This window comes from Mustela lutreola, chromosome 1 (assembly GCF_030435805.1).
Source record: "Mustela lutreola isolate mMusLut2 chromosome 1, mMusLut2.pri, whole genome shotgun sequence".
Taxonomy (NCBI): Eukaryota; Metazoa; Chordata; class Mammalia; order Carnivora; family Mustelidae; genus Mustela; species Mustela lutreola.
In genome coordinates this window covers 62,369,493-62,395,249 of record NC_081290.1, presented here as the reverse complement: position 1 = coordinate 62,395,249, position 25,757 = coordinate 62,369,493, and the positions used below count along the sequence as shown (strand labels likewise).

Genomic DNA, 25,757 nt, shown 5'->3' with positions numbered 1-25,757 from the left:
CCTCAAGTCTACACAAGAAAGACAACACTCCACAGATAAGATCTCTTTTTGTGCTTTAGTTGGCTTTTAGGTTTCCGGCACTTTTTGCACCCACCTATCACTTTCTCTCCATATTGAGACACATTGTCCAAATTTCTGCTAAACCAAAGCTGGGGATTATAGTGCACGAACTTGGCAGTCAACCCAAGGAGAAGCCCAGTGATGAAAGAATATTCAATGGGAAAGGAAACTCAGAATTCAGATTTTAGCTAAGGCTGTCCTTGTCAAGAATGGTCAGAAAAGCCTGAGGGACTGGGGTTGAAGGGTTTTCAAGGGTGTTGCTATGACCAGAGACATTTTTCTCTGGCCCACACCTACTGTGAGAAAAATTCAAACACACACATGCTAATCACATGCACTTCCATGAGGCAAGCACAGGGAATCACCCAAACCACACAGGTACGCATTACCACGGCAGGCTAGATGTTGTTCAAACCCAAACAGCCCAAGCACAGAAAGGCTGCAAGAGTCCTCAAGCACATCTACTCCTAGCAACTCCTTCCACAAGTGATGATCAGATTTCCTTAACCACAGTCAAGACAAGCCATCACCCCATATTTGCTTGAGCGCTCTTTGTAATGGCAAACTCACCTTCTGTGATGGTTAATTTGCTGTGTCAGCTTGACTGGGTCACAGGGTGCTCAGATACTTGGTTAAGCATTATTTTGGGCATGTCTGTGAGGGTACTTCCAGACAAGATCGGCGTTTGAGTTGGTGGACTGAGGAAAGCAGATCGCTCTCCCTGATATGGGTGGACCTCCGCCAATCTGTCAAGGGCTAGAATAGAAAACAAAGAGGCCGAGGAAGGGAGAATCTGCCCTCAGCTTTACTGGTTGAGCTATGACATGGGTCTTCTGCCCTGTCTTTCCACAAAGACTAGACTCAGCTTCTGAGTCGTTCTTTTTTTTTTTTTTTTTAAAGATTTTATTTATTTATTTGACAGACAGAGATGACAAGTAGGCAGAGAGGCAGGCAGAGAGAGAGGAGGAAGCAGATTCCCCGCTGAGCAGAGAGCCTGATGTGGGGCTCGATCCCAAGACCCTGAGATCATGACCCGAGCTGAAGGCAGAAGCTTTAACCCACTGAGCCACCCAGGCGCCCCCTGAGTCGTTCTTAATATTGTTTATTTTTCAGTTAAACAGAACTCCCTTTGCAGTCCCTGCCCCAGCCACTGGAAAGTTACTTCTTCCACATCCTGATCCTCTTTATGCCTTCTGAGACACATCTAATGCTCTGAGGTGAAGACAGTTTCAGGCATGGAAGTCTTTAGCCCTGTAAAACACAGCCTGCGAGGGGCAGAACCTGGAGGATGGTGGGTTGGTATCAGCTTCTTGAGCCTGAGGTCCACAAGGCTGAGCCACAGGTTGGTAATGGGTATTTATTAGAAGGTACAAAGAGTCTTTCCACTGAATTCCAAAAATGTTCATCTAGGACCAAAGCCCAGGGTCCCTTGAGGTCTCAGGACCCAGGCTGAGGGCAGCTTGAGTCTTCTTACAGCAGAGCTGGAACCAGCACCTCAGTCTGTGGTTTCCTGTTCTTGTGTCTCCTTGTCAGACTAGATTGTTTTCCTGTGAGAAAGTTGTCAAGTGCTATTTCCCTAATTTCATTTTGAAACCATGGGCTAAGTCATGAAGGAGACAGGCCATCGAGCCAAACAGAAGGGTGGATCTACTGAAACATAAGCTGACAATCCTTCCACCTTCCAGAAGAGTTTGGAGATTCAGCTACGAATAAAACCCAAATGGTTGTGACGTTAGATTAGCAAAGGTTTATTCTTAAATACTTAATACTAGTAACCATGTAGGGAAATCTTTGATCTCCTGGAATGGCAAGATCATCCATTTAGACAACCCCGTTTTTGGCATAATTGTCCCGAGTGGAGGTGGGGTCTGGCTCAGGCCTTCTGGTCACCTTGGTTCAGGTGTACCCGGGTCAGTGTTGTCCGGTGGGTGTGTCTTGTTCCTTTTGGCAAATGCCTGGCTGATTTCCGCATGGGTTCTGTTTTTTGTCTCAGGCAGGACAAAATAGAAATAGACAGCTCCTGCGAGGCAGATTGCAGCGAAGACCAGGAAACAGTAGGTGTCTAGACTTTTCTGTGGAAAAGAGAGACAAAGAACATCAAGTAGACAACCCCCAAACTGGCTGTGAAACCATCTCTGCACTGGTTTTCATAGCTCCCCATTCTTCTATCAGTATTCCTGGATGACACACTGTGCGTGTATTGTGCGCTCTAACGGCCAGTGGTGCTGGGCTTAGCATCTGTAGATGTTCTCCCGTGAGCCATGACTACGTCAGCTTCCAACCCTGACACCCACAAGGAGATGGCAGTCTTTTGTTTTCTTTTTTGAAAACTAGGCCTATTTAAAAAAAAGTGTCATCATGAAAGCAAAATGTCATACTTGCTCAACGTTATTTTAAGATCATATTTACATATGTTAAATGGGGGTGTCTGGGGCTGGACCCTGCCGGCTGAAGCCTGAAAGTCATCTGTGACACCTCCTGTCCCCTCAGCTCTCATGTGGGACCCACGCACTAAGTCCCAGCAGGCTTCCTTCCTCAGACAGCTCCCCAGTATTGCCTCCCCTCGCGCGCCCACTCCGGAAGTCCAGCCCAGCGGTCGGCTAGGGCCATACGGGCCCACCAGGCTCTGACCTTGTGGGAAGGCAACCACAGACGATGATCTATAAATGGATGTGCATGGCTACATACCAGTAGAATTTTATTTACAGAAAGATAGATCAGGCGGTGGGTAGGTGTTTGTCGAACCCTGCCTCACGAAGCAATCATTGCCTCTCACCTTCTTCACCCGTATCCCCCATCCATGTGGCCTCTTCCCCGTCTGCTCTCTGTAAGGCAGCCCGAGGAGTCTTGCAAAAACATATCTAGATCATGCCAGCCCCCAGCTTAGAACTTCTCACTCGCTTCCCATGGCTCTTGGGATGAAAGCTTACTTCCTCAGCTTGTCCTGGGGAGTTGGTGAGGACTCCTCTCCTCTGTGCTTCCTCCACTTGGGCCTCATCACTCCCACCTCCCACCATGTTTCTGCTGACTTGCTGGCCCCTTTTCCTGTGATTTTCCACCTGCTTAGCTCCTGTCTCTCTCCTCCAGGAGCTGGCCCTGCCCCAGGTCAGGTGCCTGAATCATCATCTCTCCTGGTTCCACCCTCCTTCCCTTCATGTCAATGATAATGGCAGAGTTATGTGTGTGGCTGCTTGATGAAAGACTGGCTGCCCCATGAGGCAGCAGGGTGATATCTGGTTTTGCTCATCCCTATGGCCCAGGGCCCATGTCAGCGTGTGGACAATAGCAGGTGCTCAGTGCATATTGATGGAGTGAACAAATTAATCCCTCTGTCAATCAGATTTTGAATCTGACGAGTCATTCTGTCTTAAAAGTTTCCCTGTTGCTATGGACTGACTTATGAGCCTCCCAAATTCACATGTTGAACCCCTAACCCCCAGTGCGACTGTATTTGGAGATAAGGCTTTTGGGGGATAATTAAGGTAAAATGAGGTGATAAGGGTGGGGTCCAAATCCCATAGGATGGGTGGCCTTTTAAGAAAAGGGAGAGAAAGATTGCTCTTTCCTTCCCTGTGCACACCAAGGAGAAGCCGCAGGAAGCCATGGTGAGAAGGTGGCCGCCTGCCGGCCAGGAAGAGAGCCCTCATCAGAAACTGAGCCAGAGAGAGAGGTTCTTAGGCATCTTCCTAGAAAAGCAGATCTTAGGCTGAAATTGCCCTTGGGCCCTAATCTCCTTACAGGTTCAGTCTGTTGCAAAAAGAAAGCTCTTTAAATATCTGTCTGCTCTTTGCAGTTCTCTTTTCTGCGGCAGTTCCTCTGCAGAACAGAACTTGCAGGACACCTCGGTCCCCTCAGATAACCCATTTCTCTAGCCCGCCTGGCAGGTGCTGCAGGTCATCAGGAAGCCGGAAGCCGGAAGCCTGAAATAAGCTCCAGGGCTCACTTACCCCTGACTTGCTCCTGCAAGGACCAGACCAGACCAGTCTGAGCTGCAGCGGACCTCCTGCCTCCCACAGACTTTCCCCTCATTATAATGCTAAAAATCATGCCTGGGGAGGAAATTTAACATGCAAATAAGGCATAGGGGTTCAGGCAACCGCATCCCCACATCCAGCGTCCTGTTTCCTAACTCCAAGTGCTAGGACGGTACTCCCTTCTCCACCTCAGCCCCTCAAATTCTTCCCCTGACCATTGTTCAGGGAGCAGCCCCGTATGCCTTTTCCTAAGGCTGTCTTCCTCAGGCCTGGGAGTGAGCTAGCAATAAACACTTCCTGCACCATCCTTGGCCTCATGTCTACTTCTACACACAAGAGTTAAAAAATCCCAAGTTCTGTAACAAAACCAAATCTGCTGGCATCTTGACCTTGCACTTCTGGGCTCCAAGATTGTGAGAAATTGATTTCTGTTATCTAAGTCCCCTGTCTGTGGTACTTTGGGACGGCAGCCTGGCAGACTAGACTACCCCTAGCTCCGACTTCCTATCATTTATGACTATGAATAATTACAACATTTATGTCTCCGCTTTGAAATAAAGGACATTGAAGGGGCACCTGGGTGGCTCCGTCATTAAGTGTCTGCCTTTGGCTCAGGTCATGATCCCAGGGTCTTGGGATGGAGCTCTGCATCAGGATCCCTGCTTGGCAGGGGCCTGCTTCTCCCTCTCCCACCCCCCCCCCGCCCCCTCCGCTTGTGCTCCCTCTCTCACTGTGTCTCTGTCAAATAAATTAAAAAAAAATCTTACATTGAATTGAAACTTGTGCAAATTCAAATACTTTACTTGCTACTGGGAATGGCTAGGTCAAGAAGAAAGGATATTTTAAATGGTTAGACTTTGCAACAGATATATAAACAGGACCCTTCGTTCCTGCTATGGATGTGAGTCAGTCTCTGCCTGCAGCTGGAACACTACTGATGTGAATAATGGTATTGGTACCAAGCCTTGTCTGCTGAGGCTTCTGGGCCAGACATTGAACTAAGTCCTGTGCTCTCAGGGGATTAAGCAGCTTGCCTGAGGCCTCCCATTGGTTAGCATTGCAGCCCGTAGCCTGCAAGTTCAAACTCTGTTCTTACCAATTTTGCGAACAGGTTTTGGAGCTGCGGGACACCAAGTATCTCCAGTTTTCTAGGCCATAGGTGGCCAAGGCACGTGGTAAGCTTTCTGGGCCTCTCATGTCTGAAAATGCCCTTCCCCTCTCTCGCATGTGAAAGGTACGGACTTCTAATTTCAAAATAGTTTCCTCTCCAGACTTTGAAGACAGGATCTCTTACCCTACAGGTAGAGTCTCCCTCAGGAGCAGAGGGATGTCATCTGATGATCACTTCTTTTCAGGTTATCTGAGTTTTCCCAGCGGAAGTTTTAGGATATTCTTTTTTAACTCAGTGTTCTTCAATTGCACATCCCTGTGTTTAGAAAGGGATCCTTTATACCAAATCCGCTTAGCATGAGGCGGACTGTTCATGCTGAGGACTGGTGTTTCAACAGGTTTGGGAATTTTCCTTCTGTCATTTCTCTGGCCATTCCCTGGTGAGGACCCCCAGCCAGCATCCTGTCCACTGTGTCCGAGGACCCATTCCACTGTCTCAGCAGCCCCGTCCTGGATGCACTCTGGGCCAGCCTGTCTTCTGCTGTTTGTTCCATATGCTAAGAGATGTCCTCTTACAACTATAACCTTGGGACCCCGTCTTGTTTTATAGCAGGTTACACCTTTTAGAGTATTATCTAGGATTCTCGGTGGGTGGGTCAGGCACCTGGTGTGTTCAGCCACATTTCAATAGTCACCTGTGAGCTGAGTCTTGAAGGATGAGAGGTGTAGAGGTTGTAGCTGTTTGGGGACTTGAGTAGATGGGAGGAAGGCATGCAGGTGAGGGCGGGTGACATTCCACTTGCTTCTCTGAGACCCTGATAAAAAGCTACGCAACCCCTTCTCTATCAAAAGGGGGGAAAAAAACTCTCATCCACTTGACATTTTCAATGCCATTTCTGGAGTGGGGTCATGTCATGGTCTTATTGAAACTCATCCATGGACCATCTGGCGTCCATAGGCCCTGGGCCGTGAGTCCCATGATGGCGGGGTCCATGCCACCTGCTCTCCATTTTACCCCCAGCTCAAGACAGTGCCCGCATCACTGAAAGCTCGGTCTTAATAAGAATACGTTGAATGAGGGGGTAAATGAATGAAATGAAAGCCCTGCCATGGAGAAGATCGAGGGCACAAGAGGTGGTTCCAGTTAGAAGTTCACGACTTGCCAAAAATAGAATCCTTCTGCTTGGTTTTTCCCCCTGACCCACAGAACGCTGGCTCACTGGGGATTGTCCCCAAGCTCTGGGCTGTGTCAGTGCAAGGGCTGCCACCCAAGAACTGATGGGAAGTCGAGTGTCTCACACTTGTCCCTCCAGCTCTGCAGAGACCTTACAAAGGCAAGGCTGTTCCACTGTGGGAGCAGAGTCGACCTGGAATGCTAGGATGTCTCTGGGGGAAGCCGGGGGAAACAGGGGTCTTGGGGATGTCTTCTGTCTCTGCCGTGTGTACACGTATGATCTTGTTGGAGTTGCCTGGGTACCTGTGAGGTAGACACAGCCCCGTGGCTGCATGATGGGATTTCAGCCCTGCATGCCCTGCGGAAGCCTCCAGTGGGCTGCCCTCCTCCCCGGCAGGCCTGTTCTTTTCTACCGGTTCTCAGACAAGCACTGCTGTCTTCCCTGAATCACCTCTGGCTGCTTCCTCCCTCTCTGCCTGTCTTTGCTTCTGCATCCTGATGCCTTTATCCTGAAATGGCTTTTACCTTTCTTCTTCTTCTTCTTTTTTAACAAATATACACATTTTTATCCAGATTGATTTATATACAGTAACTTGCACAGATCTTAAGTGTAGCATTCAACGAGTCCCCTGTGTAACTAAGTCCTCTGTCAAGACTTAAAACATTGCCACCACTCTAGAAAGTTTCCTGTGCCATTTCTAGTCAGTGCCTCCTTTCTCCCATCTGCCACCCTGCCACCCCCAACACACACACTGTCAACCATCGTTCCGCTGTCTGTCACCTTCTCCTCCTTTCTTCCTGTCTCCTGTCTCGAATCTAGTGGCCACCAGGCATCCTGAGAGTTCTTTTAAAGTCACAAAATGGATGTCTTAAAACCATGCAGTGGATTCCCAGAGTCCTTTGGCAAAACCCCAAATCCCTCTCATGCCCTCAGTGCTGGGGTGGGCCTCCCTTACACTCACTGCAATCCCCTACGCCCCTCAGCTGCCTGCTCGGGGCTGGCTCAGGGCCTCTGCCAGCATCTTCCTGTTCCCTGCTGCCCCCACTGCCACTGACTCCCTCAACCTCAACCTGAAAGGTCCCTGTAGTGGTCATCCCAGTGATGCCCCACTTTGCCTGCCTCCTTCCAAGAAACACAAAACAAACCAGTTCCTCTGAGGGGCATGTCTGTTCTCTCTGAAATGTTAGGGCAAGATTGTGCCTCGGTGCTGGTGCTAGTGGAGACGGAGCTAGTGAAAGATGCTCCCTTCCTCCCTCTAGACCCAGGATGGCAGCTAGATCCTCTGGAGAAGGGAGGGGCATTTTTATGTGGTTTCAGGTCCCATGATCCTGGGTCTGCACTGGCTTCCTCCTCACGTTGCATAGGCATGTGGGATAGGACCCAATAAATTTCGAGTTGAAAAGAATCATTTTCTCACTTCTGGATTTTACTGAACTCAAACGCAATGTTATAACTCCAGTATAATCAAGCAGGCATATGTTTGCCATTTTGTCTGAACCAGAAAATACTGGTGCTCATGGCAGAGGCCAAGTTGTCTGCAGGCTGGTACAACCATTGCTGCCACCAGAGCAAAGGCCCAAGGAAGAGGCAGCCTGAGGCTAAGGACATAGAAACAGTGATATTGATTCCCCCCAGGGGTCAAGGTGACCTGCCCCATCCATGCATATCTAGAACCTTCTGTAGGAAGGGGCAGGGTGTGGGAGAGAAGGGTAAGGAGGAAGGAGAAGGCAAGCTTTGAGAGGCAACTTGTCCTGGATGGCTCAGTGAGTTAGGGGTGGTGAAAGCTTCCAGGACTCACCATGAATTGATCTTCCTGTCCTGTCTCCTCTTCCCAAGTGTCCCTAGACCACACAGCAGGAAGCAGCCTTTACAGTACTAGTAATGACCATGAGAGTAGTTGATCCTGAGTGTCCATGGGCAGACACTGCTCAAGACTTGACTTCTACCTCTAATTTTTTCAGGAGCACCACTGCAAAATTGGGGCCATTCTCTTGTTACATAGACATGAAAATTACAGCTCAGAGAGCAATCGCAGTTGGATAAATTTGACCAGCATGCACTTCACCTCCCTGCTGAGAGGCATGATCAGGATTCAAGGTCAGACTGTGTGACCTCAAAGTCTGTGCATTTTCGCCTGTGTCTCATTTATGTCTAAGGTAGTGCCTGGCACATACGGGGACTAAGGACAACAAACAGCCACAGCAGCAGCCACCAGACACCAAGCTATTCTGTACAGGAAATGGTTTCTGGGTTACTGGTACTGCCCCAGGTGGGGAGTCCCCAGACAGCAGAACCCTCCTGCGACTCTCGAGTTCTCCTTGTGTAGGGGGTGGTCTGGACAGCCGGTGAGCCCCGCCCGGGCAAGCAGGCTTATGGGTTGTTCGTGTCCTCAGCAGGCTCTGTTCTCCATGGCTGAGAGAAGAGTGAAGGATTTTCCATTTTCTAGATGGGGAAACTGAGGCTCAGAGTGGGCAAGGACCTAGCCCAGGGCCCCCTGCTGATGCGTATGACACAGTCAAGTTCTGGGCCATGTCACCTGTCTGCAGCCATGCTGGCTCTGATATTTGTTTTCTGTGGGAATAGACTGGGCCCCTTACAGGTCCTTGCTTGGGGACACTTGCCACTGACACATTTCGGAAACAAACGAAAAGATCAAGATGCTTGAAAAACTTCACTTGGTGGCTGTTGTGAGCCAAATTGTATCCACCACGAGGATTCACATGTTGGAGTCCTAAACCCCAGCACCTCTGAATGTGGCTTATGTGGAAGGAGGGTCTTTAAAGAGGGGATTAAAGTAAAATGAAGTCCTGTGATGGGCTCTGACCCAATCTGACATGTGTCCTTAAAAGAAGGGGAGATTGGGACACAGACACACAAGGGACGACTGTGTGAAGACAGGGGGAAGGATGGTGGTCTTTACGACACCTAGAAGAGAGGTCCTGGAAGAAATCAACTTTGCCAAGACCTTTATCTCCAACTTCTGGCTTCTAGAACTGTGGGAAAACACATTTCTGTTGGTTAAGCCCCAGTCTGGTGTATGTGGTTGTGACGGCGTGAGCAGACTAAGGCAGGCTCTTGGCCATGGCTGAGAGGACTACTGGAAGGGCTGTGAATGGAGCAGGTCAGCTGTGGAGGCCGCAGCGGCAGGAGCTGCTCCCATGGGACAGTCCAGGTTGGAAGGGGGGGTATGGGAACAAGAAGGTGCACACCCTGCCTTTCTCTAAGTGAAGTTGTCACAGCCAACAGCAGCTCCCAGAGCCAGGCCTCTGCCCTGGCCAGCCCACAGCCAGAAAGGAAACGAACCCTTGCCGCCTTCCCTGTCCTGGGCCAGGAGACCGACATTTCACCAAATCTCACTGTGGCCCCCTGGCCAGTGTCGGCCTCGGTGTGACCAGCAAGGCTCCTTGGCTTGAGTCAGTGCTCAAAACTTCCACGCTTCCTGAATGATCCCCAACCTGGAGATGCTGGAGACGCCCCAGCTGGCAGGAGCTCTGGTTCCAGAGGGAAAAGTGCCTTGAAAACACCCACAGGTGTCCAGGAATGCTCATGATTTCGTGCCGGGTGAGGAAAGCAAAAGCACAAAACAAAACAAAAAAAAAACCTGGTTCCGATTTTTATAAATACGAAACAGTACATGTATTTAGAAGAAAAGAAGGAAAGTGTCATTAAGCCACTAACGTGCTTGGCTTCACCCCTTTAGAGTCTGTACGGTGAGGCTGATCATTTATAATTGGCATGCCCTCATGACTTGATAGGGAAAAAGGAAGGAGGAGGAGGAGGGAGAGAAGAGGGCGAGGGGGAGGAGAAGGAATAAACAGAAGGAAAAGGAGAAGAAGGAGAGGAAGGAGAAGATGAGAAGGATTGTCAGTGACAGTGCCCTACAGAGAGCTGGCCCTTGTGTTCTGCCCCCTTAGAGGGACCCACTAGGCCATCCTCAAACACCAGCTGAGTGAATGAACCTGACAACAGCTGTCAGGACTCCTGAGAAAATGGATGAAAAACATCAGGTCTGGGGCTTGGCACAAAAATCAGAAAGATGCCCCGTGAACTGATACCATCAGAATAATGTCATTAATTTGACGCCTTATGGTAGTGGTCCAAGGGGGGCAGTGGGTCCTCAGCCTCCCCCAGCCCTCCCCTGCCTGGGGCAGGTGGGAGCAGCTCCACCAGGGGCAAGGGCTGAGTTCACAGGCTCCGTACCTCCTGATCTCCTGTCACTGCTGGATGGAGCAAAGCTTCTGTCTTGTCTGTGTTTCTCCGTTTTGCCCCTTCTTATCTTCAGTGCTGCTCTCAGTCCTCCTGCCCTGCAATGCCCCCCTTCTACCTCTGGCAGACTCCTGTGTAAGTGTCTGATGAATGTCTTCAAATCAATCTGTCCTATCTCCTCCCTTCAACCTCTAGCTATCCATCAATCTGTTTGTCTATCTGTCTATCCACCAATCTACCCATCCATCCACCCTTGGCTCCCCTTACCACTTGCCCATGTGCCTTGTGTGGCTGCAGGCATTACCAGGCAAGGTCAAGGCCAAGGTCAGGCAGTCTCTTCTGATGTGGAAGTCACACACCTCTCCAGCTCTAGCCCCAAAATGCCAAAGGCAGTCAGTGACCACATCTGAGCCCAATACCTCTCAGGGAATGGATCGGAGACCTGCCTTCCAGATCTTCCCCAACCACTTGTCTTTCCTTGCAGCTCCCCTGCACTTCGCCCAGCCTTGCCCCAAGTCCCCAGACCTAAGCCTGTAAGGAGGGGGGCCACAGCTCTCCTGTGACTCCTGTGCCCTTGTTGTGTCTGGGAGGAGACAGCTGGTCTGGATGTCCTAGGACAGGCGTGCAGATTTGTGTCCTGTGTGCATGGGGGCCCTCGGCTTTATGAGCAGGTGGCGTCCCTCTCAGCCCTGAGCCCTTCACCTGGGTCCTGGCCTTATTCCCCTGCTCCAGGCCAGGCTCCGAGCAGCCCTCGGGCTGACTTTCTCTGTGCAATCTGGCATGAGATCATCCCCATGGCGTGAACGGATGCATTTTTATTCATAATGACAGTGTTGGCATTCTCAGGGGCTCCTTCAGGGCTCCTGCAGGAGGGACCTGCTAAACCACTGAGAGTTCTGGTCTTGCTTTGTCCCCAGACACTCCAACACATCACAAAAGGGTGTCCTGGGAGGAGCTGTGGCCCTGGAAGCCTCTCGGGCTCCTGGACATTCCGCTGGAAGTGAGCCAGTTGAAATGAACATGATTCCCTGAAATTGTAGTCAAGGCTGTGAGAAACTGGGTTATCATGGAAAGGAGTTTGATACACACAAAAGCCCTTGGGGTCAAGGAAGGGCACAGGGGGTGACATCCATGGGTGTGACCATGTTCTTCCTTTCACTGTCTGAGACCTTGGGCAAGTGTCCTGCTGAGCCTGGCTTTCCTACTCAAAGAGTTCTGGGTGATGGCCATTATTATGGAAGGGCTTAAGATTTCTGGCTCTTTCCCTCTGGACAGAAAGCTACCTGAATTTTCCCTGTGGTAGGGAGTGGTGGTGTCACTCAGGGGACTCTCATGGTGGTAGTCTATGTTGGTGCCAGGTGACGGCCTTAATGGACAGTGTGAGACTTGCCACACTCCTTCCACCTGCCGGGACTGAGTCGGGAAGCTCTGGGGCCTTCTAGAATCTCTAGTCCTCCCACAATGAACACCGAGCATGAGTAAGACATCGTCCTGGGTGAGTTAAAGCCACTGAGACCTGGGGCTATTTCTTTCTGCAGCAAATCCAACCTGTCTTGACTGGCAACTGGGCATAATAAGACCTTTCATGTGATGACGTGACTGCATGCTGAACGGCCTGTCATGGTCGCTGTCCTCTCCCATGCCATTTCCCTGCCAAGTAATCCGGCTGAGCAGGTGGGGCTGGCACAGCTCCCTAGAACTTGGAATAAGCCCAGCTCAGCCCCCAACAGAGTCCGGGGGAGCATGTCAAGGGAGAGGCAGCACGACGTTTCTGTTGGGGAGAAGCCGCGGATGGGCTGTGATTTCCCAAGCGAACAATGTGAAAGAAAGGTCAGACGGGTCCAATCTGTTGGAGACTTCCTTGAGATGCAGGCCTGTGTTGGTGTGTGTGTGAGCACACGTGTGCCTATGTGTGAACACACGCAAGTGCCTTGTTCATGTGTATGCCTAAACATAAATTAACTCCTCAAACCCAGTTCCAATGGGCGTGTTGGACAGAATCACCTGCTGCATAACCAAGGGCTCCTTCCTCCCCTTGTCTTACAGGCAAGGATGAGACAATTGCCCTCTCTGTCACTCTTCATGGGGGTGACATTGGGGACTGGCTGCTGCTGTTTGAGCTCCAGGCTGCTGGTTTGAACCAGGGAGACATGAAGGCCTGACCTCCCAGTGTGGACTGGGGTTCAGTGAGCCCGGCATACAGCAAGCACTCAGCAAATGTCAGTGTTAAGGTGGCACGTCGGAGCTGTCTGTTCCCAAACTGTGGCAGGAGAGTCAGGTGGAGTGTTTTGTGTGGGGGAACAGTGAGGTCTTTTATGTACCGCCCGACCCCTGCCCCAAATTTCTCAGGAGACTGTGGCCTATTTCCCAGACATAGAAACAGCTTAGTGGTGAGCCAGGTGGAGGGGTCTAGAATTTCTCCACTTAAATGGTAAGAGTGGTAGGCAGATCTGTGTTGACAGAGAAGTGGTTTGAAGTTAATTTCCCCCATAGCAATGGATATGTTATTGACCCCTGACGACTCTGCTGGCTTTGAATGAATTAGGAAGAAGCCATTTGGGGTTAGGAGTCCACTGAAAAGGTTACTTGTTATGTTCTGGCCGTGCTGGCTGAAGATGCCCAAGGTTGGGAGGAAATGGACGTGGGGCCCAAGGAGTCCCCTGTGGCATGTACATTCAGAAGCAGGATGCTTGTAGCTAAGATGCGGTCAAAGATGCTGTAAAAGTCATGTGATGAGTCTGAGAGTAATGAAAGGCAGGCAGAGAATGTCTAACAGTAAGAGGTCATGGGGCAGAAAGACTAGGTTACCGCAGGACCTTGGGCTGATGGCATCTGCTCCCTGAGCCTCAGCCTCCCTGCAGTAAAATGGAACGGGCAGGAGCCCCAGGCTTATGTGCTGAAGACCTGGCACAGAGTAGCTGCTCTATGATGCAGGAGTAGCCACGTGGGCCTGTGGGTGGGGCTACTGACCTTGGACTCAGATAAGCTGGCAGCAGAATCTCTGGGGCATGCTGGGATTGAAGCTAGTCAATTAATAGGCAGACTATTAATTGAGGGGGAGAGGGCTGAAATAGGCCCCGAGAAGGGGACTGCTCTATTCCTGGGCTGCTTCCCTTTTCAGGACCATAGAGCACAATTCTCATTCCCACGCTATCCCCACCGCCTGAAACAGTGCCCAGCACAGAGTAGGAATTCGGTAAGTATGTGCTGAATAAATGAATGAGTGAATGAATAGACTCTTGACCTACACACAGAGAACTTGTACCCATTTCCTGAGTTCACATTTTCCTGTCCACTGTGGTCACCCTTGGAACAGAGACCCCATCAGCTTGGTTACGATGACAGTGAGGACTTAAAATGCACAACAGGGTGCACTGTAACTATCACATGGATTTGTCTAACACCATGACAAGCACATTGCAAAGGTGAGGGTTTGAGATTCTAATCTAGGTTTCCTCGCAGACCCTTGGTGATAGGAAGCCCACTCCCTCTGAGGCAGCCCTTAGTGTCTGGGGGCAGCACCTGGAAGGTGCGGGAGGGAGAAAGAGGGTTCAGGGTTGGAGCCGAGGCATATCTCTGCTTTCCTTAGGACAACAGTATGAGTTTCCAGTTGAGGGACTCAGCCTCTGCTCTGTGACTCACCCTTCAGGCAGAGGGCTGCCGAATCAGACGGCATCCCACGGGCAGCAGACCCCTTGTCAGTCGTACCTGGATGAAGGGGAAGAGGAGGCCAACAGCGAAGTTGGAGAGCCAGTTGACAGTGCCTGCAATGATGAAGGCGGCCGGCCGCTGGGATTGTTGGAAGAACTCTCCAGTCAAGATGAACGGGATGCCCCCTGCAATGGCAGAGCCAGGGCACAGAATGAACCACATGGAAAGACGCATGACACCAGCATCTCGTCCAATGGTAGGGTCGCACCCTCTCTGTGAGCCGGCCCCACCTGGGTGACCGACAGCTTCAGGACTGGGTGCCGGAGTCAGCCCATCACTCCTCACATATAGAAACCATTTTCCTGACCTGGCCCATCCAAACAAGAGGGGATACAGCTTCTCGGCTCTTGGAATGCCCTTTGAATCCAGCTGTAATCCACTACAAAATGTAAAAATCTGATTTACAAGGTAACTGACATTTACGGATACAGCGTGTCAGGCAGGTATGGGTTACTGTACCTGGGTAAGAAAACTGAAGCCCAGAGAGGTTGCTGGACTTCCCCAGTGTTACTCAGCTCCTGAGGAGCAGAGCCAGAACTCAGGCTTGGGGCTCCAACCTCCAAATCACCGCTTTGTTTCCCCGCTAATCCTTGCTAGATAGGATGGGAGCCCCCGCCCAGCTGGCTATTGGTTTGTCCTCCTTATCTCCCCATGACTGGATGTGTGGTAGGTCCCACTCGTCACCCCAGCAGCGGAGTGTTATTCAGTGGAAATGTCATTGGCATTAAGGGAGGACAATTCTTTATTTTGATGACCGTCCTGTGCAATTGCAGGATGTCTGTCACCCCTCACCTCAGGGATGCCAGCGCTCTAACGGTCACTGTGGCAACCCAGACTGCTTGCACACACTTCTAACTGCAGGGTACCACACCTAGCTTAGACTCTTCAAGGTCTGCACCCTCCTCTTCTGGAACTCAGTGAGACCTGGGATTGGGCCCTGTGCCCAGACCCTTGACCTGGGTCTCAGCATGACCACTGGGGGCCTATTTTCACCTCCCCACTCCCCAATGGAATCCCCACTCTGCCAATCAGATCTATATGCTGGCATTCCACAGCAAGGGTGGTGGGCTTTTATCAAACTCCAGGGAGACGCTGAACATTTTGACCATGATTATTGACTGTGTTGGGGCTGGTCCCACACTGGTGGACAACAGGGACAATTCCTGCTCTCATGGAATTCCCTCATCTGGTAGAGGAGAAAGGATGATGTGTTTATCAAAAAAGAAATGAATGAATGAATGAATGAATGAGTAATCACAACATGTGATAAGCATGGAGGGAATGCAGTCAGCAATGGGGGGGAGCCTATGTTTGTAATGGCTAAGGAAGGCTATCTGGGGGGTGCAGGGGATGGCTGAGATGTGACCTGAAGGAGGAGATACAGCTTGCTAAGATTTGGGGAAAACTGTGGGGAAAGGGATGGGAGGGCAGATACCCTGGAGAATGAAAGGCATTGGGTCCAGGTCTAGAGCAGAGGCCACTCTGTCTGTACAGCTGAGGGAGGGGTGGGAGGAAAAGTACGAAGCAGGAAAGACAAGCAGGGCTAATTAGGCAGCGTCTTGTAGATCAAGGAGAGCTCTACTATTGAAGAAAATCAACTGAAGAAAACCAACATTGGGTTTCAGGTAGGGACTGATGTAATCCACTTGCATTTCGTAGACACTACAGCTATTTGGAGAGGGGACTGGCTGGTAGAGGAGGGGCTGCAGGAGGCCGCTGGGTAGTGACGAAGGGAGGCCACGGTTATGCAGAGGGCTTGCATGGTGGCAGTGGGGATGGAAGGAAAGGGCAGAATTCAGAGACTCCACCCCATGGAGGCAAAACTTTCATTGTAAGCACTGCACACAACCATACCACTCATCGTCAAGTTCAACCATGCAACCTAAGGTCACAGAGGAAGGACAGCTCAAGCCTGTCTTTCCAGAACTTTCACTGTTGTCACACCTCTATTCTGCCAGCAAGCCTTGGACTCCAACACATCAAAATGACTGATAATGGACCGTCCCATCAAGCCCCCACTAGACCATGAGCCCTCCAGGGCCTGCAGCCTCCCCATTGGCCTGGCATCTTTGGCAGAAAGTGGATACTTGATGGATATTTTCTTACTTGAATTAGGCACTCAAAATTTGATTTTGAAAAGATTTGATATACTGTTAACTACAAAGAAAATAGACTTTCCATATCTTAAAGGTATCTATGAAACTGTGCAAGAACAATGGCTACACATTGAAATGTCTTAAGTACCAGCCTTTAGGTCTGTAAAGAGCATAGTTTTGCCTTGTTGAAAGTATGTGTATCACACACTCAGGTGCTCCTACAGCTAACAACCCTGTAAGCCTTGTAGCATATCCTTGGGGGTCAGTTCACACTTATGTGAAGTCTGAACAGTTTTGAAGGCTGGTGTTTCCTTTCTCTGACTTCCCTTAGGTGTTTTCTGGAAGCACCTGTGGATAACTCTGCTAACATTTCTGATGCTGGTGCATCAGCTTACAATGGAGCAGAGAATGTTGACACACATGCCTCTTCGCATGTCTCTTTGTTTCTTCAGGGCTGGGCCACGACTTGTTTGTTGGTGATGACCTTTACTCTAGCACAGCACCTAGAATACACATAGGAGGCATTCAGTAGAGGTCTGCAGGATCCAGGAGGAGTGATTAAGACAGAGTTCACAAGATGTCTACATCAGGTCTCCTCTATTCTTCCTTCAGATCACCCTGGAGGGCAAATACAAGAAACCTAAAGAATCCTGCACAGTCTATTTCTTTGATTGGTTTCATTTCCGTGATCTTCCTTGAACCTCACAACTAAAGGAGGTGGCGAAGCACAGGGGACTAGGGCTTGGCCTCTGGTTTTAGTAAGAACAGGTTTAAGTGCTGGGTCTACCATATCTCTCTCACCTGTGCAGTGATGACAGTAGGGACCTACCACGGGTTTGAGGATTTGTTTGTGAGGATTAAGTGAACATCTGTGTGTAGGCACTCAGTGTAAGTCTGGCACAGGGAGACACTCAATAAGTCTTAGCTTCTATGACAATAATTTAAAACTCTCCTGCTGCATTATTTCCATTTTATAATGAGTTAGCTGAAGCTCAGAGAAGGGGAGTGACATGCCCAAGGTCTCTTAGCAAAGAGTGATGATGGTGGTGGTAATGATGATTATGGTGGTCATGATGAAGTTGATGATGGTGATGATGATGACAATGATGATGATGGTGATGTGTTGGTGATGATGATGATGGTGATGCTGCTGCTCCTGCTGATGGTGTTGATGGTGATCTTGATGACAGTGATGATGATGTTAAAGGTGATGGTGATAACGGTGATTATGATGTTAGTGATGATGATGATCAAAGTGATAATGATAGAAATGAAGATGGTGATGATTATAGAAAGGACAATGGTGCTACTGCAGGTGCTGATGGTGGTGACAGTAACTACATGGCATACATTGTAAAGGGCACTTGACATACATTATTTCACTTAATCACCACTACTATGCACTAGTTATGATTACTATTTTCCCCATTTAATGTATAAAACTGAGGCCTAAGAAGTTAACTAATTTCCTCGAGTCATACCACCAGTGGGTCTCAAACTCAAGGGTGGGTGATGCCAGTATTAGTCTTAATGACTCCACTGTGATGCAAGCAAGACTAAGATGTTTACAATTTTTAAAATATGGGAAGGAAATTTAGAAGTCTTCATGGTTTTATCTGAATGCTCCTCCAAATCCTGAAATTCATCTGTTTCTCTTCTGTCTTCAGGTAAGCCAGGTTTCCTAAGAGCCTCTCACTGTTTCTTTAATCCATGGTAAAGTGGGAAAGAATGAGGTTTGATATGGAAACAGAATGGGTTTCTGGTAGGCTCTTTCTGTGTTGTTTTCCAAAGTGAAAGTAGTGTTAACTATATTTTTCTGATGGTCATGAGTAATATTTTTTAATATTTTTAACAACTAAGAAAGCATGCAACATAGAAAAGCATGAAAAGAAACAAAAGTTGTCCCTAAACCTTCCATCCCGAGATGATCTCCTCTTGTATTTTGGCGCTTGGCACTGATACTGAGTGTGCTATTAAGAAGCCTGGAGCTACTCTAATATTTATCCTTTAGAGGATTGGCTTTTTCCACCTAAAGCCCCGAAGAAATCTTTCCTTATGCTTGAAGTTATTAACTTAACAATTCAGTAACTATGATGTGCCCGGTGTTGGTTTCCTGTAACAGTCTTTCTTAGAACACAGTGTGTCCCTCTCAAGTACAGATCTACTCTTCATTTATTTCCCACCTTAGACTTGAAATCCTCTCCTGTTCTGCCTGTTGGACTTTTTACTCCAGAGAAGTTATTATCCTTATGTTGGATGATTTTTGTCCCTCTTCCATATCTTTTGTTTCCTGAATGACTTTATCCTCTTGGTTTTGCACAGATTTTTCATGCTCTGGGCAATCTCTTCCTTCTTTCTCTTCTCCGTCCTTTGTCCCTTCTTCCTTCTTCTTGTCCTGTGTTGTACATTCCCTGTGCCACTGCTCTCTGTCTTTCTATACATAGAGTGAGTTGCCCCGTCCAGATTTCCACCTGCTCTGATATGGTGATTCATCCTTGACACCTTGTCTTCTCTTCTTCCAGGTTATCTTTCAAATCATGGTTTGAGGCATGAGTACTGTTTTTCAGTACTTTCCTTGAATGGAAGTCAATGCTGGGGGTTGGGAGTAGAGAAAATGTGGTGGGGGCAGCCCTTTCTGGAGCATCTGGGCTCTGTTCCCACCTCTGACATTTTAAGTAACGTGCACTGGAACCCATTCAAGGAGGTCAGAAGTACACTCAGCTACTGTGGGCTTCAGCTACTCTCCTCAAATTAGGATAAAGTCTTGGAAAGTGAGAAGCCTTTGGGGGCTGCTGTTGGGGGAGGTATCTTTTCCTCTGATTGCTGACTCACTTCTTCACTCTATTTTCCCCACAAATCAGAGATGTTACTAAGCGTTCTTAGGGGATTTTGAATCCCATTCCCTGGTCAGTGTTTTTTCTGAAGGGTGGAGACAGAATGTACCATGCTGCTGGTCAATTTTTTTTTTTCCTGAGTAAAGATTTGTTTGGTTGTTCCTTTAAAAAAAACTTTTTAGGTCGCCGGGGTGGCTCAGTGGGTTAAAGCCTTTGCTTAGGCTCTGGTCATGATCCCGGGGTGCTGGGATCGAGCCCCACGTCGGGCTGTCTGCTCAGCAGGGAGCCTGCTTCCTCCTCTTTCTCTCTGCCTGCCTCTCAGCCTACTTGTGATCTCTATCTGTCGGATAAGTGAATAAATCTTTAAAAAAAAAAACTTTTAAAAAGATTTTATTTATTTGAGAGAGAGAGCGCGCAAAAGAGAAAGCAAGAGAGAGAGCACGAGCAGGGGGAGGGGCATAGGGAGAGGAAGAAGCAGACTCCGCACTGAGCAGAGAACCTGATGGATGTGGAACTTGATCCCAGGACACTGAGATCAGGACCTGAGCCAAAGGCACACACTTAACTGACTGAGCCACCTGGGTGTCCCTAACTTTTTTTAAAAGCTCATTTTGTTAGGTATTTATGGGAGGAAGATTCTATAATAAGGCTATACATGAAATATTTACCTAAAGTACCCTGATGACATGTTTTCTAAAGGTTAGGGATTGGTATTTCTTGTGGCGGATGTGCAGTTGTGGCTCATCTTAAAAAAAAAAAAAATAACGTGCTTCAAAAAGCGGTTGGAAAAAAATCCCTTCTTGTAAAGGATTTTGACAAATCTTTCCAAATTCTTTTCCAAATTCTCTGGTTGGGGCCCTTTATTTGTGGATCTTGCTGTTTACAAAAAGATTTTGCAAGCCATATCTCACTGGATCTTCATGACCAAACTCTGAGTTATGAATTATGACTACAGATTAGGAAACTGAGACTCTAGAATATGAAGGGCTTAAGTTACTGGAATCACTTGAAAGTGGAAGACATAAAGTCTACTTTCAAGCAACAGGCTTGAGCAATGGAAACCCGATCAAGGGGCAAGGGCCCACGGTGACCCCTGGGCTGAGTGCAAACAGGTGCACTAAGCCACTGACCTTGAAACAGCCACAGGCCCTAGCTGACTAACAGGATACTTACAACTGGGCACAGGTACCAAAAAGGAAAATTCCACACATTCCCATAGCTCCTCATTGGCCCCAATGCTATGGCTTCCACCACCTCATGTGGCAGTCAGTTTCTCCTCTGCTGTCTTGTCCGCTGCTCCCTGTGGTGCTTTCAATAATCTCTCTCTTCTGCTCTACCATGAGTGAATCCTTTCACTACCTGTACCTTTGGTCTCCACCAGGTCAGGCTGCCCCACAAAAGTCAGGACACAGAGGTGGATCTTCAGACTCGAAATCCTGCATTCTCTTAATTAAAAAAATTTTTTTAAAAAAGATTTGCTTCTTTTATTTATTTGAGAGGAAGAGAGAGAAAGATAGAGACCAAGCACAAACGGGGTAGGGTGGGGGCAGAGAACATGCAACTCCCAGCTGAGAACTGAGCTTGACTCGGGGCTTGATCCCAGGACCCTGAAATCACGACTAGAGCTGAAGTCAGACACTTAACGGACTGAGCCACCTATGTGCCCCTTTATTTATTAGAGAGAGAGAGAGAGAGTGGGAGAGAGAGAGAAAGAAAGCAGAGGGGAGGGACAGAAGAAGAGAGAAACATACACAGACTCTTTGCTGAGCGTGGAGCCCAACATGGATCTTGATCCTCCAACCAGGACCAAAGCTAAAATCAAGAGTCGGACACTCAACCAACTGAGCCAGGATTTGGGGCACCCCAAAGTCCTGACTTCTTTCTACTGCACCTCCCAGCTCAAAAGAATAAAAAGATGACTGTGCCTTCATGCTACTGCTTCCACTCTGTAACCAGCGAGGACTCACACTGTTGGCTAGTAGCGTGGTGTAGCTTAGACTTCGCAAGTCAGCCCCAAGTGATTACATCTCTTGGCCAATAGACCTTGCTATCTTATTCAGTTCTTCCTTGTTATTTTATTTGGCTAGCTTATTTTGGCTTCCCCCAGAAGCAGATTCCGACATGTAGTTTGTGTGTGAGTCGATCCTAGGAAATGCTGGTAAGCATGTGGGCAACTGAAGGACGAGCAGAGAGTGTGGGTAAGCAGCAAATTACCTCCATGGGCTGCCAGAACTGAATCCAAACTCAGTTGGGGACCTGAGGGGTCCCAACCTGAGGGGACCCTCAGGAAACTGTGGAAAACCCATCTCAGAATGAAGACGGCCATAGTCTCTACCTGTCTGGCGTTTTGAGGACCAAAAGGAACCTGTTTAGTAATGTGCGTCCAGCAGCAGCTGTCATTTCTGCTTCTGACAGTTTCCCTGCACGTGGCTGTCAGCCTTCCCTTCCCCCCTGCCTGCCCCCCGTCTCTGTTTTCTAGCTCTTGCCAGGTATCTACTAAAATATCAAATCGTAATTCATTTTCATATAAAAGAAATAAAGGGCAACTGTCCAAACTTCTCTATAATTCATATTATTATATTCTTTTAATGGAGCCATTACCATCAACTTTAAAAGTCCTTTAATAAGGGCTTTTAAATCCCCTTAATAATCTCCACAGGTGTGCCCATATGCTACTTAATCCTTTAAACATATCTCCCCCCAAGCACCAGTTTAAAAAATACCTTTAAATTTTTTTCAATTTAATATAATAATTTTGAAAATTCTTCATGGATATTCTGCTGTGTTTACCTCACTAGACTTCGTCTTTTTTTGGCTGTTCATCTGTCCATTTTCACTCACATTTACGTTCCAAGCCCTGTGCTGGGCATTTTCAGAATCTACTAGTCTACACGACTAGTTCACATAACTACCATAGGAGACAGGAATTCTAATACCCATTTGACAGGTGAGAGAATTGAGGCCACAGAGAAGCAGAAAGAGGTGCTGAAGGCCACACAAGCTGTCACCAAGAGCTTCTAATCCAGATCAACAACCCTCTCCCCTGCCCAGTCTCCAGAAGACACCAGAGGAAGGGCAAATGCACTCTTTCAGGCAGGTTTGTTTTATGAGGACAACCAGGAATAGATCAGCACTCAGAAGACACAGCTGGGGAGCAGCGCTGGAAGAGGGGGGGTGCTATTTGCTTGGGAAGCTCATCACCTTGGAGGACACCTGTTCAGCCAAATGGGAGAAAGGGCAGGTCTGACCTCTCAGAGGGAGTGCCCACCTCTTTGGGTGCAGGCTTCCCAGGCAGGGAAGGATGGGAGATGTGGGGATGCTCCCCCAGGACAACCTTGCAGAGGCTCGTCCCGTTCTGAATTTCAGTGGGCACTTCTGGCTCCGTGGCCAATAAGGTGGGAGGCTTTGGGCTTTCTGCAAGCCTTGGATTCCCCTCTTACAATCTGGGCACTTGATGAGCTACTTAGCCTCTCAGTAAAGCCGGCGGTAGCACCCATTTGGCACATGGCACACACACTGAGGTGGCCGTGCTGGTGGCCGGGAACACTGGCTTTGGAGTCCGAGAAACTCTTCACTTACAACCTGTGTGACCACAGACAAGTCATATGGATGGCTCTCCATTTTCTCATGTGTAAAATGAAGATAGCTCCTACCTCTTAGCATTGTTTTGGCGATCAAACCAGAGTTCTTAAACACTGTGTTGAACATGTTGTAAAGGCTCAGTGCTATCAACTATTATGGCTGTTCTTCTTCCCGTCATGCAATCACGTAGATGCTTGCTGAGTACTGACTACGTGCCAGAGTTTTGAAAAGTTTGCCCTCTGTGGGGTTTTAAATTATTGTAGAAAAGGAGTGATAAACTCCACAGGGAGACGGTCACAGACACTGCTGATCTTGGACAAAGAAGAATTACAAGTCATCAGGAGTCAGTGGTCTGAACTGAGGGAGCAAAACCAGTTTGCTCCTTTTGCATTCATAGATGCTGCAAAACCGGATTTCAACTGTCCAACCTCAGCCCTACCTTCCACAGGGGCAGACGGAGGCCAGAGAGAAATGAGACTCCCTGTTTCAGCCTTCCCAATGATCCTGTCTGCTGTGAGCACTGTTCTTCCTGGGAATGCCTCACTCCCCTCATGCTCAGATGGTGCCTGTTGCTGGAAATGCGCCCGGGGTCGGAGGGACTTTAGGGCACACAGCACAAGGACAACTTACTCAGCATGGGCTTGGCCCTCAATACATGACATATAAGCTATGACACCTTTCTTCCCTTCCTGCTAGTCTAACTGCAGCCCAGCCCATGTAACCAGACAAGGTTCTGACCCAAGCCTGTGGTCTCTCCCACAGGGAGTGTGTCTGCTAAAGAAACGAAAGGGAGGCTTCTCCAGGAGTAGGGAAAGAGAGTGGAATGTGTCTCATTAGATAGAAGGAAGAGGTCCCTTTGCCCCCACCTATGCCTTCCATGGACGCTAGCCTTCCTTGTCTTTTTATTTCTTTACTTATTTTGCTTGTTTATCATGCTCTTTGGGGGTAGGTATTGTGTTCTTTTGCTCACTGTCACTTTCCCCACAGCAAATTGTGTCCCTTAATAGATGTTTGTTGGATGGATGAATGAATGAAGAAATAGGAAATAATGATCCTTAACTGGTCTTTTAAGGGAGAGCAAAAATTCATTACATAGTCAAGGAACCGGCTGGGGGAGGGGAAGAACATGGGAGTGGGTTTGGAGGGTGTCTCTCTCGGAACGACAGAGGCATATCCACACAGGACTATACAGAGCTGGGGGGTCCCCGGACGTCTGCTGAGGGGTCAGAGGTTTGTAGGCACGAGGTTTTAGCAGGAGGGAGGCCGATCAGACTGCATACTGGAGAATGGTCCCTGGTACAGAGTGGAGCTGGGGTTGCAGAGGGAGAGTGGAGGTGGACAGGGACACTGGTTGGGAGACTGTAGCTAAGAACGTGAGAAAAGGCTGGGAAAATGTTTGTGATAAAGCACTTAGTGCCTCTCAGTCTTATTAATGGCTGCCTTCTGTGATTCTGCCTTGCATTTGCATGAGATCAATCATGCGACACCATTAAATTCCTTCCCAAATTCCACTCCACTGAAACATGAAACGAGTCCCCTCTTGAATTCCAGTTATCACAGAGACTTTATTCTAATAGAGTTTCTCTAACCAGATATTTAAGTCAAATTCTTAAGTTTGAACATCCGGAGTTTCTAGAAGAGAGGATGTTCCTGAAGAGTCTTAGAGGCAAATGGGCCACATGAAACTGACTCTAATTCTAATTAAATTAATTAATTAAATTAACTGATTCTAATTAAAAATGGGAAGCTGCCACATTGTAATGAGTGATGATAGCTAATTAGCAGGTCAGAGAAGACAACTGAAATCTATCAAGAAAAACCCACAGTGAAGTGTTCTGTTGGCTGGGCTAACCACACTCTGATGATCTGTTACTAAGTGTGATCAGGAGCTTCTACTCCAGTGCCACGGAGGGCAGAGGGCTTGGTGGTAAGTTCTCCGTGAGCATGCTTTAAGCTTGAACCCTTCTCCTTGTTTGCGTGGGCTAGGGGGTGTTGAGACAGACAAGCGTGCGTGAGTGGCTAAGGCAGAGTCTTTGTTACGGGTCCTGCACTTGTAAGGCAGCCTGGAATAAGGGCCAGGACCTTGGGGACACGTGTAACTGGAGGCAAGACCACTCTCAGCCTGGGTCTTAGTTTTCCCAGCTGCGGAATGGACTGGTTTGTTTATTCATTCAGTGAATACAAATTCCTGAGTTCCTGCGGGGGTCTGGTGCTGTGCAGGGAGCTAGTGCTGTTCTGGGCCCTGGGTCTACAGCTCTGAAGGAGCTGCGGTCCTGGGGCTACATGGGATCTCAGATCCTGTGGGTGCATGATGTTCTCTGGTTCAATACTTCGAATGCCAAGCAGATGTGGGTGATGGTCCCTTTTTCCCCATCGGCTTTCTACATCTCAGTGCTTGCCCCAGCATCTCCAGAGAGGTGTTGGTCTGCCTTTCCACCTGAGTTGCAGGGCTGGAGAGTTGACACCTCTCCCTTCCCAGGCCAGAAGGACTTGTAAATATGTCTTTGGGATCAGAGTGACTCTCATACTTCCTACAGTTGTTCAGAGTTCCCTGGCTGGATTCTGTTCTGCTTGCATGTGGAAGTGGCTTGATCTGTAAAGCCCCTTCCTTGATCTGCCTTTCCTTCCCCAACTTACATGTCTACTCCCCTCCAGGTGCCTCCTGGGATCAACCCCCAAGTACGCTGCTTTCCTTGAATCCTTGTGTGAGGGTCTCTTTCTAGAGAAATCCATTCTAGTTTTTCAAAGTCCTGCTCTGCCAGAGACTGAGGCCCACACCAGCCTGCCCTTTTCTGAACTCTACCGACTTTTCATTGAGACTCCTGGGCCTCCGGGATGACCGTCTTGTCCCGGCTTTGAAAGAAGAACATCTGGTCTCAGGAACCCCTAGGGCCGACTGGCCACCCCAGTGGTATCTCAACTTGATTATTTCTTGATTGCTGGAAGGGTTGATGGTGTAGAAGTGAGTAAGAGAAGATGTCAAGCTGTACCCTACTTCCAAGAGATTGA

General features: G+C 48.7%; 1 protein-coding gene across 5 annotated transcripts in view; it reads right to left on the bottom strand.

The window, feature by feature from the left end:
* Nucleotides 1-1,784: 1,784 nt before the first annotated feature.
* Nucleotides 1,785-25,757, bottom strand: part of SLC2A9 (solute carrier family 2 member 9) — a 224,306-nt gene continuing 200,333 nt past the window's right edge. For all 5 annotated transcript variants that reach the window (XM_059165331.1, XM_059165332.1, XM_059165333.1 and 2 more), the window contains 2 exons: nt 14,234-14,361; nt 1,785-2,132 (listed from right to left, as the gene is read on the bottom strand). In XM_059165331.1, the coding sequence (XP_059021314.1) occupies nt 1,947-2,132; nt 14,234-14,361 (314 nt within the window). In that variant the 3' untranslated portion in view covers nt 1,785-1,946. The remainder of the gene's footprint in view (nt 2,133-14,233; nt 14,362-25,757) is intronic.